Source organism: Xenopus laevis, chromosome 3S, assembly GCF_017654675.1.
Source record: "Xenopus laevis strain J_2021 chromosome 3S, Xenopus_laevis_v10.1, whole genome shotgun sequence".
NCBI lineage: Eukaryota > Metazoa > Chordata > Amphibia > Anura > Pipidae > Xenopus > Xenopus laevis.
In genome coordinates, this window is record NC_054376.1 from 120,418,450 (window position 1) to 120,434,894 (window position 16,445).

Consider the following 16,445-nt stretch of genomic DNA (forward strand, 5'->3'; position numbering starts at 1 on the left):
AGAGGAGAGTGACCGTTTTGTTTGGGGAGGCTACAGACAATAGGCTTTCTATTAAAGAATTTATAATTATATAAGAAAATATAGTGAAGGCTTTGTCTCTGTAAATCTTCATCAATTTCTGTTAATGTCTGTGTGCATTTATATATACACTGCACTTTTGAAGGTCCGGTTTCATTTTAATAATAATTTGAGCCATGAAAAAGTATTATCCAACAACAATAGCCCTATGGATAGGTGACTGTGGAACAGGAAATAGATCCAAACAACTGATATCCATGAAAAATCTGCATTTGCAGTTCAGATAAAGCATGTAATATGTTCAGAATAATAGCAGTGTGTTTAAAAAGTGAATAAAGCTTACGATAATAGATTTAATTTCCATACACACACAAATGCATTGGGAACACCACATTCTATTCCAAATCAAAACTTGAAGAAAAATGTGTTATTCCTTTAAAGAAAAGTGATTATTAGGCTGTTCCCAAAAATAGCAGTGTCTGCATTCTTTACAAACTCAAACATTCACTGTATAAACTCAAAAGGAAACACAATCATGGAACATTTTTCAATCCATGAACTAATATCATACACATGAGGGGGGTCCATCCCGTAATAGGAGGTTTAAAGAAATCGCAATACTCCGCAAAAAGAGTTGCCTCTCTCCATCATCATCATCATTTTCCTGGCAATCAAGTGAGGAAAACAACAGTGTAAAGAGGGAACACGTCTTCCCTTTGACGGTTTCTTCTCGCTATTTAGTCAGACAAACACACAAAGCTATACACAGCGCTGTTTAGATGGAGTGGGTGGCTCTGAAAAGAGCCTTTGGGTTGGTAGTTGTTTGGGCGGCGGCAGCAGCAGCAGCAGCTGCTCACTTGCTCTTGGCAGATTTGGCGCTCTCGGTTTTCTTGGGGAGCAGCACAGACTGGATGTTGGGCAGGACACCGCCCTGGGCGATGGTGACCCCTCCGAGCAGTTTGTTGAGCTCCTCGTCGTTGCGCACGGCGAGCTGCAGGTGCCTGGGGATGATCCGAGTCTTCTTGTTATCCCGGGCAGCGTTGCCGGCCAACTCGAGGATCTCGGCGGTCAGATACTCGAGCACTGCTGCAAGGTAGACCGGTGCTCCGGCTCCCACCCGCTCGGCATAATTGCCTTTCCTGAGCAGCCGGTGAACACGGCCGACTGGGAACTGAAGGCCGGCCCGAGATGAGCGAGTCTTGGCCTTAGCCCGGGTCTTGCCGCCTTGTTTGCCTCTTCCTGACATAATTGCAAGCCTGTCGTTCGACGCAAAATGACTCAACGATGATCCTTTGGAGCGCGCACTTTGCTTCTTATAGGCAGCCGGGACCGTACGTGTCTTCGTTGATTGGCTAGGATTCATTGCAGCCAACGAAACACGAGCTTTGCTTCTCACCAATCGTCGGGGCGCAAACGTGGGCCAAGACGTCGTCGATCAGAGCCAGCCAATGGGAATCAGTGACAATGCCCGGCCTTATTTGCATGGGCAGGGTATAAGAGGAGCTGCAGCCGGAGGAGCGACTTATTGTTTGCGTGCAGACTCTGTCACTTGCGAAACATGCCTGAACCCGCCAAATCTGCTCCAGCCCCAAAGAAGGGCTCCAAGAAAGCCGTGACTAAAACCCAGAAGAAGGATGGCAAGAAGCGTAGGAAGAGCAGGAAGGAGAGCTACGCCATCTACGTCTACAAAGTGCTGAAACAGGTGCACCCCGATACCGGCATCTCTTCCAAGGCCATGAGCATCATGAACTCCTTCGTCAACGATGTGTTCGAGCGCATCGCAGGGGAAGCCTCCCGCCTGGCTCACTACAACAAGCGCTCCACCATCACCTCCCGGGAGATCCAGACCGCAGTCCGCCTGTTGCTGCCTGGGGAGCTGGCCAAGCACGCCGTGTCCGAGGGCACCAAGGCCGTCACCAAGTACACCAGCGCCAAGTAATCTCTCTCTCTCTCCCCATTCCCTGGCCCACCAACCCAAAGGCTCTTTTCAGAGCCACCCACTTTCTCTCTACAAGAGCCGCACCTGCTGTTCTCCACTATCCATTGGTGCAACTTACAATCACCTCCATATGCTTCACCTGTGTGTGTGTGTGTGTGTGTGTGTGTTTGTATACACACACACAAAAACCTGGTTTGCTCCTGAAAAATAATTGCCATTTCAACGCAAAGATAAATGTATCCAAAACACTCGAGGTAGAGTAGGGAGTTGTGCACTTCTCGTCATTACCGCGCGCAAATCTTCACACGCTGCTTGTATTGGACAGAGGCCTCCTAAAAATGAAGTTTATTCATAAAATAGGTACACACAAAAAAGGGGGGGGGGGATACGTCTATTTTTTTTTAGTCTCAAGTCGGCCATGAAATCCGTTAGGACCTCCATTCAGTTAGGAAAGGCTGCCGTGTGAAACAAATGGCCTCCAAAGAGAGATATATTTTTTATTTCAAATAAAGCGGCTTCGGTATTGCGATGAATCAAGTTTCTAGAGGGCTCCGCTTTCTAAGACTTCGATTGGTTATTTCTTTTGACGGCAGATCGAGTCAGGCTTCATAGTAGAGACCGTCTGCTGCTGCTCCGTGTAAGGCAATACGTGTTCCCTCTTGGAGCTTTTGGTGAAAGATTTAGGATTAGTAGAAGGGGATGTAACCTATTGGAAGGAGAGATCCAGCGCTTTTGTGGAATAGGTGGGTGGCCCTTAAAAGGGCCGTTTTGATGAGGAAACAGAAGCGAGCCTTTAACCTCCGAATCCGTACAGAGTGCGTCCCTGGCGCTTCAGAGCATACACCACATCCATAGCGGTGACGGTCTTCCTCTTGGCGTGCTCGGTGTAGGTGACCGCGTCCCGGATAACGTTCTCCAGGAACACTTTCAGCACCCCGCGAGTCTCCTCGTAGATGAGGCCGGAGATGCGCTTGACTCCCCCTCTGCGTGCCAGGCGGCGGATGGCGGGCTTGGTGATGCCCTGGATGTTATCCCGCAGCACCTTCCTGTGGCGCTTAGCGCCTCCTTTGCCCAGACCCTTTCCGCCCTTGCCTCTTCCAGACATGATTCTTCTACTCGCAAAGATTTCTTTGAAAGATGCAGGCTCGCGCTCTCGTCCCCCTTCATATACAGAATGACTCGACCTGATAGGGAACTGCGAGGACTGACCCCCCCCCCCTTTACCCTTTCCCCTAGCGGCTGGCATGTGAAGATGAACTCAACACGGCTGCTGTTAATGTCGAACAGCCCGCCAAAAATGTTTGCCTTCAACTGGTTACAGGCCAGTGTCATATCGTTCTCTCTCTCTCTCTCTCCAGCATTCCGCCATGATGAAATTCTATGCTACCTAATCGCCTCCGCCGGTCCATTGACTCATCCAGGTTCTTATTGATTTATTATCAACGCTTGCGGCAAAAGCAAACCGCTACGTCTACTCCTTTCTCGCCAACCGCTTGCAGCCCCTTCCCAGCGGCACCCCAATGAGCCTCTCAGCTGAGGTTCATTGTTATTCTGCCTCTTTCACCCGTTTGTTACTTCTCTAGAAAGATTTCACTAGCACTTTGCCACATTGTTACTTACTGGGGCATTTTCGCAGCACAGGATCCAAGTGGCAACAAGTGCACCAGCGGTGCGTGTAATTCAGCGCACGTTTGTCCCCAAAGACGCTTTTTTCCTGACAACGAGAGCCTGTCAAGATTATTAACGGAGAAGAGATACTACTACTACTACTACTAACTACTAACTACTAACTACTAACTACCACTACGAGCCGGATGGATAGTCGTGTTCGTAAGAAAGCTAGTAGGTAGGCAGAAGCAGAGGAGAGTCGCTATAGGACAACAAGCTGCTCTTTCAGGGGGATGTGGTGGCTCTTAAAAGAGCCTTTGGTTGAATTGGGCAGTGGTTCGCTCGCTCGCTCGCTCATTTCTTCTTGGGGGCGGCTTTCTTGGTTTTGACCACTTTGGCCGCTTTGGCCTTTGCTGGGCTTTTGGCAGCAGCAGCTTTGGGCTTGACGGCGGTCTTTTTTGCGGGGCTCTTGGTGGCCTTCTTGGGCTTGGCAGCTTTGGTTTTTTTCGGGCTCTTTGCTGCTAGCGCCGCCTTTGCGGGTTTCTTGAGCTTCTTCGGGCTCTTGGCGGCTGCGGAGACTTTCTTGGGCTTTTTCGGAGACTTTGGCGCCTTCTTGGCTGCTGCCGCTGGTTTCTTGGCTTTGGCCGCTGCTAGCGGCGCCTTCTTCTTGGCGGCGGCCTTGTCCTTGCTCTGCAGCTGCTTCTTGTTGAGCTTGAAGGAACCGGAGGCTCCACTGCCTTTGACTTGGAGCAGGGTCTCCTTCGTGACCAGAGCCTTGAGAGCCAGCTTGAGGCGGCTGTTGTTCTTGTCCACATCGTAGCCTCCCGCAGCCAGAGTCTTCTTGAGCGCTGCCAGAGACACCCCGCTGCGCTCCTTGGAAGCGGACACGGCTGTGACGATCTGCTCGGACACACTGGGCCCAGACGACGGCTTCTTGGCGGACTTAGCGGCCCCCGCTGCTTTCTTGGGCTGCTGCTTCTTTTTCTTGGCCGCGGGCTCAGCCGGGGGAGGAGCGGGCGCGGATTCGGCGGCTTCAGCCATGGCAGATTCTCGGTCTATCTTTTTTCCGGAAATGATAAAACACAACTCTCGCTCAACTCCACTTCTCCTTATATACAACCTTTTCTGTCTGTTGATTGGCTCAGTTGCAATAAGCTATGGCCTTGTCATTGGACAAAACCTAGGCACGCCCATAGCAAACCTTCTGGATACGGCTTTACGGGAGCTTTCCTTCTGTGCTTCCAGCGTCTCAAAAAGCAAAGTTATTCCTAATATCTACTTTGACAAACAGCCCAGCGAGTGTATAGTCAGCTGCCCGCTAAATGCCCGTGTCCCTGGCAGCCATTGTCTGCACGTTGCTTGCACGGACCGGCCCCAAACAGCCCCTGGCAGCTCAGCTTCACTCCTGTCAGTCTGGGGCATCGTCACTGAAATCTTTCGTTTGACGCTCTCATTTTCGTCTGTTTCTTCCAGCCCTTTTCCCGGACAGAGAAAAGGTTATGGGCTAAGACATCAGCGAGACAGTGAGGGGTTTGGAAGCTACACAAGAAATCCCTGGGCTTTGCACTGCGGCAAAAGTAGCACAGAAACCCAACGCTGCTGTAATCCAGTGACTGCAGCCTTCATGCAAGTGGGAGCCAGCAGTGTGCATTGTAGTTTGTCATGAGATCCACTATCAGATTCAGCAGGGGTGATTCTGGCCTTTCTGCTGCCTGAGGCGAAAGTATGGCAATGCGCCCCCTGTGCCACGCCCCTGTGCCACGCCCCTGTGCCATGTTAGGAAATGTAGGAGGGAAGGAGGGTACCCCCAAAAAATGTAAACGTCGCCTGGTCTGAGCTGGCGAAGTCAAGTCTGGCTCAAGAGGTAACGTTCAGTAAAATCTGCAAATTAGCGTAGTTACGTCACTTTTTCAGAGCGCAACTTCACCTGGCGAATTTACGCCAGCACCCGTTAAATAGGCAAAGTGCAAAAATTACATTATGCTGGCGAATTTTCACTAGCGTTAGCCACTTTGCCTTTTAGTAAATTTCCCCCTTAATTTCCACAAAAACGTTGAATTTCGTCTTTATGTATTAACCAGGGAACATACATCTTTTTTTTTTTTTTTAAATCTAATTTTTTTTTTATTTTTTAACTTTTCTATACTTTTTTTTAACTTAAGCCTTGACTTTTTTATGACACACACACAGTGGGAGTGGAACAGACAGGGGTAGTACAACTATTATTTATTACAAATATTTGTTATTAACTTTTCTGTAAGTACAGTCAGTACAGTACCTGGTACTTCTTGTGAACAAACTCAGGCCCTAGACAGATGCAGCAACAGCCAGCCAGCCGCCCCAGGCACTAGTCCAAAAACAAATCCAGGCACTGCTGCAGCCTGCAGTCGAAACTCCAAAAGCCAGCGACCCAGCCAGCGACCCTGGAGATAGTGACGTCACCGGCGTCACGTGAGCAGGGACAGGGAGCAGGCAGCGGAGCGCAGCGCCAGCACGTAACAAAGTCACGTGACGCATGCGCACTGGCCTGACTCCGTCTCCGCACTCCGCACAGGCACATCATAGGAGGAGTTAAGGGCGGCACTGAGGCAGCCGCCCGTCAGCAGCAGTAGAAGAGGGGATGGAACAACTGTCAACTGACATGACAAGGTGAAAGTCGCCGGTGCAGGCGCATTACACGCAGCGCACATTTAAATTTTTTCTAACTTCACAGCACGCCAGGCCAGCCAGCACAGCAGTCCAAATGCCGCCCCTTCAACTAACCGACATTTTGCCGCCTGAGGCGAGATTCTCAGGCGGCCTCATTATAGAAGCGCCCCTGACTATCAGCAGCAGCACCAATAGGTCCCTGTGCCATCCTAGGGCACTGCTAGGAAGCAAAGTCGATTGTAACATTTGCCTAAACGGAATTAAGGATGTTTGGCTGTGTAGACATCATCATCATCATCATCATCATCATCACACCCTTTCAGCAATTACTGTGCTCTTACAGTCACTGCCTGGAAGTCATTATCCAACAGATGTGTCTCATACAGATTGCTGCAAATAAACTGCTAGAAGAGTATTCCTCTTAAGAACCAGATCTATGATCTGCCAGCTCCATTTGTTCTGGGGCAGTGATCCTCAACCAGTGGCTCATGAGCGAAATGTTGCTCACCAACCCCTTTGATGTTGCCCCCAGTGCCTTCAAAGATGCTGCTTCTGTTTGAATCCCTGGCGTGGAGGAATGTTTTGGCAGGGCATCTCTCTCTCTGTTTTTTTTTTCTTTTTATGCAACCAAAATGAGCTTCCAGCAGGCTTATCGACCAATACAGGAGCTAACAAATAACCCTGAATGACTATTTTATGTAATATTACATGACTGTATTAAAAAAAATAATAACGTTAATAATAATAATAATAATTCTGTTATGGGAAAATACATTTTTTTATTTTATTAACATTTATTTATATAGTGCCAGCATATTTTGCAGCGCTGTAAAGTAAATGTGCTTCTACAACTAAATCACATGTATGCAATTCATCACAACCAGTACTGGTACAAAAGGTGAGGAAGGCCCTGTGCAAAAAAAGCTTACAATCTTAAGGGAAGGGAATAAGACACCAAGGTGTGGGTGTGGGTGTGGGAAAGATCAGAATTAAGTGAGTGAGAGTTGTACTGCTGTATGTGGTATGTCATTTGGTAGTTAAGCAGAGTGAGAATAGGCTTCTCGAAAGAAGGGCGTTTTAAGAGATCTTTTGAAAGCAGAAAGGTTGGGAGAAAGTCGCACAGGCCGTGGGAGAGAGTTCCAGAGGAGGGGTGCAGCCCTTGCAAAGTCTTGAATGCGAGCATGTGAGGAGGTAATGAGAGAAGAGTTGAGTAGCAGGTCAGTAGAGGAGCGTAGTAAGCGGTTGGGTGAGTATATAGAGATGATGACATATTGTCAATTTCCCAGCTGTCCCTGGTCATGTGACTTGTGCCTGCACTTTAGCAGAGAAATGCTTTCTGGCAGGCTGCTGTTTTTCAATCTCAGTGTAACTGAATGTGTCTCAGTGAGACATGGGTTTTTACTATTTAGTGCAGTTCTTAGATCTACCAGGCAGCTGTTATCTTGTGTTAGGGAGCTGTTATCTGGTTACCTTCCCATTGTTCTTTTGTTTGGCTGCTGGGGGGGGTGATATCACTCCAACTTGCAGTACAGCAGTAAAGAGTGATTGAAGTTTATCATAGCTCAAGTCACATGAATTGGGGCAGCTGGGAAATTGACAATATGTCTAGCTCCATGTCAGATTTCAAAATTGAATATAAAAAAAAAAATCTGTTTGCTCTTTTGAGAAACGGATTTCAGTGCAGAATTCTGCTGGATCAGCACTATTAACTGATTCATTTTGGAATTTTTTTTTTCCCCATGACAGTATCCCTTTAGTTGGAGCAAAGAGAACCATTTCCGTTTTAGAGAATTTAAATAATTATATAATCAAACTTCTTTGTAGCCATGGAGGCAGCCATTCAAGCAATGGGTACCCAATGGAAAACAAATACGTTCTGGAGAATCCCGTTGTATACTGCATAGCCCCTCTGTTACCTGCTGTGCATCCTGCGCCTTTTCACCTTCTTCAGCTTTGAATGGCTGCCCCCTTGGCTACACAGCAGCTTGATTATACCAACTTTTATAGACTTGCTGAAGCTACCATGGTAGTTTTAACAGTGCAGCACAACAGTACAAAAAAACAAAGAAAGACACCATTATGAAGTGGCAAAGGAAATGAATAGGAAGCAAGGGCAGAAATCATGTGCGCTTCTTTCGCGGTGGGGTGACCGCCATCAGAGCAGGGGTTGCAAAGAAATTCAAACAACAGCACAGCAAGCCCTATGTATTCAATTGGCAGATGGAGCTCCCAGCCAGCACTTAATCCTCCTGGTATTGCTAGAACCTTTGCTTGCAGAAGAGCAGTCGCCATGTATACTTGTTCGAGTCTTGGATTGCACAGAAGCAGCAGGGAAAAAGACATCCCTGGGTGGGCTCGGACCGGCAACCTTTCGGTTAACAGCCGAACGCGCTAACCGATTGCGCCACAGAGACGACGCTTGCCACCAGCCACCAGGTGTCGCCTTAAGCGCGTGGAAACGCCAGAGTTTTCCATCTTCAGGCATTTGTCTGCTCTAAACATGGAACCATATATTAGTCACCGAGGATTGCCACTACAAATGAGGCCTCTAAAAGCCTCTTTGTATTCTTAGCGTCTTTGGATTCCAGAGAGCCGGAAGGGAGAGGACTTCTGTTGCCCCTTCGCTCCCTTGTATCGGAAACCCAAGCTGTATGTTAGAAGTAAGCTATCAACGTCTTTTTTTTTCAGATGGTAGAGCGTGCTACCTAGACATTCCCCTCTATACTTAACGCCGCCAGTGTCTGCAAACATTATTTGAAGGGAAACATTCTGCTCCAAAATACGTGACCTGCACGTTAAAGCAGCGGCCTTAAAGACCCGCCGGTGGAGATGCTGGGGATTGAACCCAAGACCTCATACATGCAAAGCATGCGCTCTACCACTGAGCTACACCCCCACCGCCGGCGTTTGAGCCCCGTTTTGCTTATGGCCTCAAACATGAGAACAATCTCTGCGGCTCACTCTTCAAAAGAGCCGGGGAAGCCTAAGTCATTATGATCCATCTATCTGTCAGAAGCAGACGGCAGAGGCGCTTATGAAGGCTGGCCTCCACCCTCACAACGGCTGGCTTTCGCAGTCAGGATGGCCGAGCGGTCTAAGGCGCTGTGTTCAGGTCGCAGTCTCCCCTGGAGGCGTGGGTTCGAATCCCACTTCTGACACGGAACTTCTTTGCTGCCAAACACGAATCTGGACTTTCAGACCAAATGAATTCCTTAGAATAAAAAGAGGAGACTTGCGCTTTCCCGTCCATCGATCCAAGCGCGACTCCTTTTGCGATATTGCCGTTCCTCCCAGATAACGGATACCGTTGTAAATTCGGGCGAGCCTTCGTAATTCCTGGTGCCCAAATGTGAATTTCCAAGAATGGTTAAAACAAACCCTTACCCCCCCCTCTACCGCATGCTTCCTGTGGCCTAACCGAAAGGCCATTAAAAGCGGCGGAGGTACGAGTGACGCAGTGCCCGGATAGCTCAGTCGGTAGAGCATCAGACTTTTAATCTGAGGGTCCATGGTTCAAGTCCCTGTTCGGGCGACGCGGCCTTCTCTGAAGTGACGTGTAAAGCCTTAAGTTAGGTTGAAAATAAACACACGTCCATCAAGTTTAACCTTTTAACTCTTTTTCACCTGCCTAACTGCCAGTGTGTTCCGGGAAGCTTTTCCCAAGGGACACCCCAGGAAATCAGAAACCGCAGGCATGCTTCCGAGTGCCTTTTTGCTCTTCTGGAAGTGAGGTCGGTCCCATTGGTTCCCAAAAGCGGCCCGGGAGGAAGATCTTTCTCAGTCGGAGCCCTGCTTAGCAGGGCCGATCTTCCGTATAGCGCCTTTGCCAACGTGTGGCTACATTCGTGTACCAGAGCCTACTTAAATTGGTCCCAAAAGCCAACGACGGCTCCTGACGTGTAAAGCCTTAAGTTAGGTTGAAAATAAACACAAGTCCGTCAAGTTTAACCTTTTAACTCTTTTTCACCTGCCTAACTGCCAGTGTGTTCCGGGAAGCTTTTCCCAAGGGACACCCCAGGAAATCAGAAACCGCAGGCATGCTTCCGAGTGCCTTTTTGCTCTTCTGGAAGTGAGGTCGGTCCCATTGGTTCCCAAAAGCGGCCCGGGAGGAAGATCTTTCTCAGTCGGAGCCCTGCTTAGCAGGGCCGATCTTCCGTATAGCGCCTTCGCCAACGTGTGGCTACATTCGTGTCCCAGAGCCTACTTAAATTGGTCCCAAAGGCCACCGACGGCTCCGTGGCCCCACCTGCCGAAACCCGGGATCGAACCAGGGACCTTTAGATCTTCAGTCTAACGCTCTCCCAACTGAGCTATTTCGGCACCGGGTGCGCCACCCTGTAGCAGCTGAACAATTGAAGTCCACCAAGTCACGGGCGATGGGTGCCCCACCGGCCTTCGATAGCTCAGCTGGTAGAGCGGAGGACTGTAGGTGTGATCGAGCAATCCTTAGGTCGCTGGTTCGATTCCGGCTCGAAGGACGCTTTGTTTTCCAAGAAGGAGATGAGTGGCATTTCAGGAAAGCTCTTTCTGCACCATGTGGCTGAGGACGAATGCTGAGGACACCACACCCCGTCAAGCGCTAAGCGCGATTAGACGCTTCCTTCTTTTCTGGCCCATTATCCAACCACGACACCACATGAGCCACTCACGTGCCTCCCAACAAATGGATACTATTGCAGGTTTGGGCCACCTTTCATTACGACTAACAAGAATGGTGACAACCAATGGCACCCCCCCCACACACACGCACACACACACTGTTGAGGGCACCACACTTCGAGGGTGTAGCTTCTGCCCTCTAAAAGGAGACACTATGCATCCGATTCTTTGCAGTCAGTCAATTGCAGGGACCTTTCTTGTCCCTTTGCTACCTTATGTTGGAAACATTAGCTGCATGTCTTAGAAGCAACGTAAAGGAAGAGAATCACCCAAAGGACGGCAATCAGCAGAGTGGCGCAGCGGAAGTGTGCTGGGCCCATAACCCAGAGGTCGATGGATCGAAACCATCCTCTGCTAAAACTTTTTGGCAGAAGAAGAAAAAAAAAACCCACAATGTGGGGTCTATGTCCATTGTCAAGAACGAAGAAGGGAGAGTTTTGAGTCAAATGGGTTTGCGGCCGTAGGATGCATTTCTCAAAAAAATGTGTTATTCCCCAAGGATTGCTTCCACAAATGAGGCCTCTAATTTTAGCTACTTAAGACATAAGGGAAGATGTATTTTTCCGGCGAGGCAGCCACCCCCCCTCGCCTCCGAAGGCTGACAGGACATAAACCATGTTGGGAAAAGTTATTGCCCACCCCCACCCCCATACAATGCACAGCGCAGCAAGAATACCTGCGTGTCCAGCTGTGATTAACAGAGTGGCGCAGCGGAAGCGTGCTGGGCCCATAACCCAGAGGTCGATGGATCGAAACCATCCTCTGCTAAAACTTTTTGCCAGGCAGAAGAAGAAAAAAAAAAACCACAATGTGAGGTCTATGTCCATTGTCAAGAACGAAGAAGGGAGAGTTTTGAGTCAAATGGGTTTGCGGCCATAGGATGCATTTCTCAAAAAAATGTGTTATTCCCCAAGGATTGCCTCCACAAATGAGGCCTCTAATTTTAGCTACTTAAGACATAAGGGAAGATGTATTTTTCCGGCGAGGCAGCCACCCCCCCTCGCCTCCGAAGGCTGACAGGACATAAACCATGTTGGGAAAAGTTATTGCCCACCCCCACCCCCATACAATGCACAGCGCAGCAAGAATACCTGTGCGTGCCAGCTGCGATTAGCAGAGTGGCGCAGCGGAAGCGTGCTGGGCCCATAACCCAGAGGTCGATGGATCGAAACCATTCTCTGCTAGATTTTTTTTTTTTGGGAGGGGGGCAGGCCGGGAAAAAAAAACGCCCTCGAAACTGGGTTTAAATCCTTTGTCTAGAGCAAATGAAGGAGGTTTTCAGTCAAAGGGTGGCAGGCCTCTTGATTTCTAGCGACACAGATTGTCAATGCTTTGAAAGACACCATTATGAAGTGGCAAAGGAAATGAATAGGAAGCAAGGGCAGAAATCATGTGCGCTTCTTTCGCGGTGGGGTGACCGCCATCAGAGCAGGGGTTGCAAAGAAATTCAAACAACAGCACAGCAGGCCCCATGTATTCAATTGGCAGATGGAGCTCCCAGCCAGCACTTAATCCTCCTGGTATTGCTAGAACCTTTGCTTGCAGAAGAACAGTCGCCATGTATACTTGTTCGAGTCTTGGATTGCACAGAAGCAGCAGGGAAAAAGACGTCCCTGGGTGGGCTCGAACCACCAACCTTTCGGTTAACAGCCGAACGCGCTAACCTATTGCGCCACAGAGACGACGCTTGCCACGGGCCACCAGGTGTCGCCTTAAGCGCGTGGAAACGCCAGAGTTTTCCATCTTCAGGCATTTGTCTGCTCTAAACATGGAACCATATATTAGTCACCGAGGATTGCCACTACAAATGAGGCCTCTAAAAGCCTCTTTGTATTCTTAGCGTCTTTGGATTCCAGAGAGCCGGAAGGGAGAGGACTTCTGTTGCCCCTTCGCTCCCTTGTATCGGAAACCCAAGCTGTATCTTAGAAGTAAGCTATCGACGTCTTTTTTTTTCAGATGGTAGAGCGTGCTACCTAGACATTCCCCCTCTATACTTAACGCCGCCAGTGTCCGCAAACATTATTTGAAGGGAAACATTCTGCTCCAAAATACGTGACCTTCACGCTAAAGCAGCGGCCTTAAAGACCCGCCGGTGGAGATGCTGGGAATTGAACCCAAGACCTCATACATGCAAAGCATGCGCTCTACCACTGAGCTACACCCCCACCGCCGGCGTTTGAGCCCCCGTTTTGCTTATGGCCTCAAACATGAGAACAATCTCTGCGGCTCACTCTTCAAAAGACCCGGGGAAGCCTAAGTCATTATGATCCATCTATCTGTCAGAAGCAGAAGGCAGAGGCGCTTATGAAGGCTGGCCTCCACCCTCACAACGGCTGGCATTTGCAGTCAGGATGGCCGAGCGGTCTAAGGCGCTGCGTTCAGGTCGCAGTCTCCCCTGGAGGCGTGGGTTCGAATCCCACTTCTGACACGGAACTTCTTTGCTGCCAAACACGAATCTGGACTTTCAGACCAATTGAATTCCTTACAATCAAAGAGGAAACTTGCGCTTTCCCGTCCATCGATCCAAGCGCGACTCCTTTTGCGATATTGCCGTTCCTCCAGATAACGGATACCATTGTAAATTCGGGGCGAGCCTTCGTAATTCCTGGTGCCAAAATGTGAATTTCCAAGAATGGTTAAACAAACCCTTATATCTTCCGTATAGCGCCTTCGCCAACGTGTGGCTACATTCGTGTCCCAGAGCCTACTTAAATTGGTCCCAAAAGCCACCGACGGCTCCGCGGCCCCACCTGCCGAAACCCGGGATCGAACCAGGGACCTTTAGATCTTCAGTCTAACGCTCTCCCAACTGAGCTATTTCGGCACCGGGTGCGCCACCCTGTAGCAGCTGAACAATTGAAGTCCACCAAGTCACGGGCGAATGGGTGCCCCACCGGCCTTCGATAGCTCAGCTGGTAGAGCGGAGGACTGTAGGTGTGATCGAGCAATCCTTAGGTCGCTGGTTCGATCCGGTGTGAAGGACGCTTGTTTTCCAATGCGAGCCTAAGAAGGAGATGAGTGGCATTTCAGGAAAGCTCTTTCTGCACCATGGTGGCTGGAGGACGAATGCTGAGGACACCACACCCCGTCAAGCGCTAAAGCGCGATTAGCGCTTCCTTCTTTTTCTGGCCCATTATCCAACCACGACACCAATGAGCCACTCAGTGCCTCCAACAAATGGATACTATTGCAGGTTTGGGCCACCTTTCATTACGACTAAAAAGAATGGTGGAAACACCAAGGCACCCCCCACACACACACACGCACACACACACTGTTGAGGGCACCACACTTCGAGGGTGTAGCTTCTGCCCTCTAAAAGGAGACACTATGCATCCGATTCTTTGCAGTCAGTCAATTGCAGGGACCTTTCTTGTCCCTTTGTTACCTTATGTTGGAAACATTAGCTGCATGTCTTAGAAGCAACGTAAAGGAAGAGAATCACCCAAAGGACGGCAATCAGCAGAGTGGCGCAGCGGAAGCGTGCTGGGCCCATAACCCAGAGGTCGATGGATCGAAACCATCCTCTGCTACAACTTTTTGCCAGGCAGAAGAAGAAAAAAAAAAACCACAATTGGGGGTCTATGTCCATTGTCAAGAACGAAGAAGGGAGAGTTTTGAGTCAAATGGGTTTGCGGCCGTAGGATGCATTCTCAAAAAAAATGTGTTATTCCCCAAGGATTGCCTCCCACAAATGAGACCTCTAATTTTAGCTACTTAAGAACATAAGGGAAGATGTATTTTTCCGGCGAGGCAGCCACCCCCCTCGCCTCCGAAGGCTGACAGACATAAACCATGTTGGGAAAAGTTATTGCCCACCCCCACCCCCATACAAATGCACAGCGCAGCAAGAATACCTGCGCGTGCCAGCTGCGATTAGCAGAGTGGCGCATGGAAGCGTGCTGGGCCCATAACCCAGAGGTCGATGGATCGAAACCATTCTCTGCTAGATTTTTTTTGGGGGGGGGGGCAGGCGGGGAAAAAAAAAACGCCCTCGAAACTGGGTTAAATCCTTTGTCTAGAGCAAATGAAGGAGGTTTTCAGTCAAAGGGTGGCAGGCCTCTTGATTTCTAGCGACACAGATTGTCAATGCTTTGAAAGACACCATTATGAAGTGGCAAATAGAGATGTCGCGAACTGTTCGCCGCGAACTTGTTCGGCGAACATCGGGTGTTCGCGCTCGCCGGAAGTTCGCGAACGTCCGCGACGTTCGCCCTTTTGGGTTCGCCATTGTTGGCGATTGCCCTCTCACCCCAGCCAGCAGGTACATGGCAAACCAATCAGGAAGCTCTCCCCTGGACCACTCCCCTTCCCTATAAAAACCGAAGCCCTGCAGCGTTTTTTCACTTGCCTGTGTGTGCTGAAGAGATAGTGTAGGGAGAGAGCTGCTGCCTTTAGTGATTTCAGGACAGTTGAAAGTTTGCTGGCTAGTAATCGTTTTGATACTGCTCTGTTATTGGAGGGACAGAAGTCTGCAGGGGTTTGAGGGGCATTTTAGCTTAGGGTAGCTTTGCTGGCTAGTAATCTACCTTCTACTGCAGTGCTCTGTATGTAGCTGCCCTGGGCAGCTGTCCTGCTTCTGATCTCATCTTGCTGACTGCTGCAATAACAGTAGTCCTTGTAAGGACTGCTTTTATTTTTTTTTTGTTGTTTTACTACTACTACTACTACTACTATAAGAGCCCAGTGCTATTAGTCTAGCAGTGGTTGGGGAGTGGGACTGGTGTGCTAATCTGCTGCTCCTAGTAGTTCAGCAGCACCAACTTTAATTTTTTTTTTAATATTCATTTTTTTTTTATTTTACTTTTTTTTATTTTAACTAAACCGCTGTAGTAGTGTATAAGTTGACCTTTTAGGCATTATTTGCCCTGTAGGCATTATTTGCACACTGTTTTCTTCAACCCGCCATCTAGCTGTGTGACCTTGTTCACATTCTGTCTAAATATCCATAATATTACCGTCTCCAGAAAAAAACACCGGAGTGACTTTTTTCAAGCAGCCATAATATATTTTACGTAATCCGTATCCACCGCTGTAGTAGTGTATACGTTGACCTTGTAGGCATTATTTGCACACTGTTTTCTTCAACCCGCCATCTAGCTGTGTGACCTTGTTCACATTCTGTCTAAATATCCATAATATTACCGTCTCCAGAAAAAACACCGGAGTGACTTTTTTCAAGCAGCCATAATATATTTTACGTAATCCGTATCCACCGCTGTAGTAGTGTATACGTTGACCTTGTAGGCATTATTTGCACACTGTTTTCTTCAACCCGCCATCTAGCTGTGTGACCTTGTTCACATTCTGTCTAAATATCCATAATATTACCGTCTCCAGAAAAAACACCGGAGTTGACTTTTTTCAAGCAGCATTATATATTTTACGTAATCCGTATCCACCGCTGTAGTAGTGTATACGTTGACCTTGTAGGCATTATTTGCACACTGTTTTCTTCAACCCGCCATCTAGCTGTGTGACCTTGTTCACATTCTGTCTAAATATCCATAATATTACCGTCTCCAGAAAAAACACCGGAGTGACTTTTTTCAAGCAGCCATAATATATTTTA

At 48.8% G+C, this 16,445-nt stretch overlaps 4 protein-coding genes and 11 non-coding genes across 15 annotated transcripts; 7 read left to right on the forward strand and 8 right to left on the reverse strand.

The window, feature by feature from the left end:
• Positions 1-806: 806 nt before the first annotated feature.
• Positions 807-1,396, reverse strand: LOC121402222 (histone H2A type 1-like). Its single transcript, XM_041588819.1, has one exon. It carries the CDS (start codon positions 1,379-1,381, stop codon positions 872-874), a length of 510 nt encoding a protein of 169 aa, XP_041444753.1. The 5' UTR covers positions 1,382-1,396; the 3' UTR covers positions 807-871.
• Positions 1,397-1,429: 33 nt separating this feature from the next.
• Positions 1,430-2,016, forward strand: LOC121402223 (histone H2B 1.1). The gene has a single exon (XM_041588820.1). The coding sequence runs from the start codon at positions 1,577-1,579 to the stop codon at positions 1,955-1,957; it is 381 nt and encodes a 126-aa protein (XP_041444754.1). The 5' UTR covers positions 1,430-1,576; the 3' UTR covers positions 1,958-2,016.
• A 687-nt stretch (positions 2,017-2,703) lies between these two features.
• LOC108703479 (histone H4) lies at positions 2,704-3,119 on the reverse strand. Its single transcript, XM_018239615.2, has one exon. It carries the CDS (start codon positions 3,060-3,062, stop codon positions 2,751-2,753), a length of 312 nt encoding a protein of 103 aa, XP_018095104.1. The 5' UTR covers positions 3,063-3,119; the 3' UTR covers positions 2,704-2,750.
• A 742-nt stretch (positions 3,120-3,861) lies between these two features.
• LOC100037078 (uncharacterized) lies at positions 3,862-4,636 on the reverse strand. The gene is given in 1 exon segment (NM_001097802.1): positions 3,862-4,636. A coding segment is annotated over 1 exon segment (687 nt). The 5' UTR covers positions 4,607-4,636; the 3' UTR covers positions 3,862-3,919.
• Positions 4,637-9,038: 4,402 nt separating this feature from the next.
• On the reverse strand, positions 9,039-9,110 carry trnaa-ugc. The gene has a single exon. It is a non-coding gene; the product is annotated as a tRNA-Ala (tRNA).
• Positions 9,111-9,289: 179 nt separating this feature from the next.
• On the forward strand, positions 9,290-9,372 carry trnal-cag. Its single transcript has one exon. It is a non-coding gene; the product is annotated as a tRNA-Leu (tRNA).
• A 301-nt stretch (positions 9,373-9,673) lies between these two features.
• trnak-uuu lies at positions 9,674-9,746 on the forward strand. The gene has a single exon. It is a non-coding gene; the product is annotated as a tRNA-Lys (tRNA).
• A 715-nt stretch (positions 9,747-10,461) lies between these two features.
• trnaf-gaa lies at positions 10,462-10,534 on the reverse strand. Its single transcript has one exon. It is a non-coding gene; the product is annotated as a tRNA-Phe (tRNA).
• A 72-nt stretch (positions 10,535-10,606) lies between these two features.
• On the forward strand, positions 10,607-10,692 carry trnay-gua. Its single transcript is given in 2 exon segments — positions 10,607-10,643; positions 10,657-10,692. It is a non-coding gene; the product is annotated as a tRNA-Tyr (tRNA).
• A 1,293-nt stretch (positions 10,693-11,985) lies between these two features.
• Positions 11,986-12,057, forward strand: trnam-cau. The gene has a single exon. It is a non-coding gene; the product is annotated as a tRNA-Met (tRNA).
• A 424-nt stretch (positions 12,058-12,481) lies between these two features.
• trnan-guu lies at positions 12,482-12,555 on the reverse strand. Its single transcript has one exon. It is a non-coding gene; the product is annotated as a tRNA-Asn (tRNA).
• Positions 12,556-12,966: 411 nt separating this feature from the next.
• On the reverse strand, positions 12,967-13,038 carry trnaa-ugc. The gene has a single exon. It is a non-coding gene; the product is annotated as a tRNA-Ala (tRNA).
• Positions 13,039-13,218: 180 nt separating this feature from the next.
• On the forward strand, positions 13,219-13,301 carry trnal-cag. Its single transcript has one exon. It is a non-coding gene; the product is annotated as a tRNA-Leu (tRNA).
• Positions 13,302-13,624: 323 nt separating this feature from the next.
• On the reverse strand, positions 13,625-13,697 carry trnaf-gaa. Its single transcript has one exon. It is a non-coding gene; the product is annotated as a tRNA-Phe (tRNA).
• Positions 13,698-14,334: 637 nt separating this feature from the next.
• Positions 14,335-14,406, forward strand: trnam-cau. The gene has a single exon. It is a non-coding gene; the product is annotated as a tRNA-Met (tRNA).
• Positions 14,407-16,445: the final 2,039 nt, after the last annotated feature.

Bases quoted from the DNA above. Each gene is read 5' to 3' on its own strand.
- LOC121402222 (XM_041588819.1), bottom strand. From the start codon at position 1,381: ATGAATCCTAGCCAATCAACGAAGACACGTACGGTCCCGGCTGCCTAT.
- LOC108703479 (XM_018239615.2), bottom strand. From the start codon at position 3,062: ATGTCTGGAAGAGGCAAGGGCGGAAAGGGTCTGGGCAAAGGAGGCGCT.
- LOC121402223 (XM_041588820.1), top strand. From the start codon at position 1,577: ATGCCTGAACCCGCCAAATCTGCTCCAGCCCCAAAGAAGGGCTCCAAG.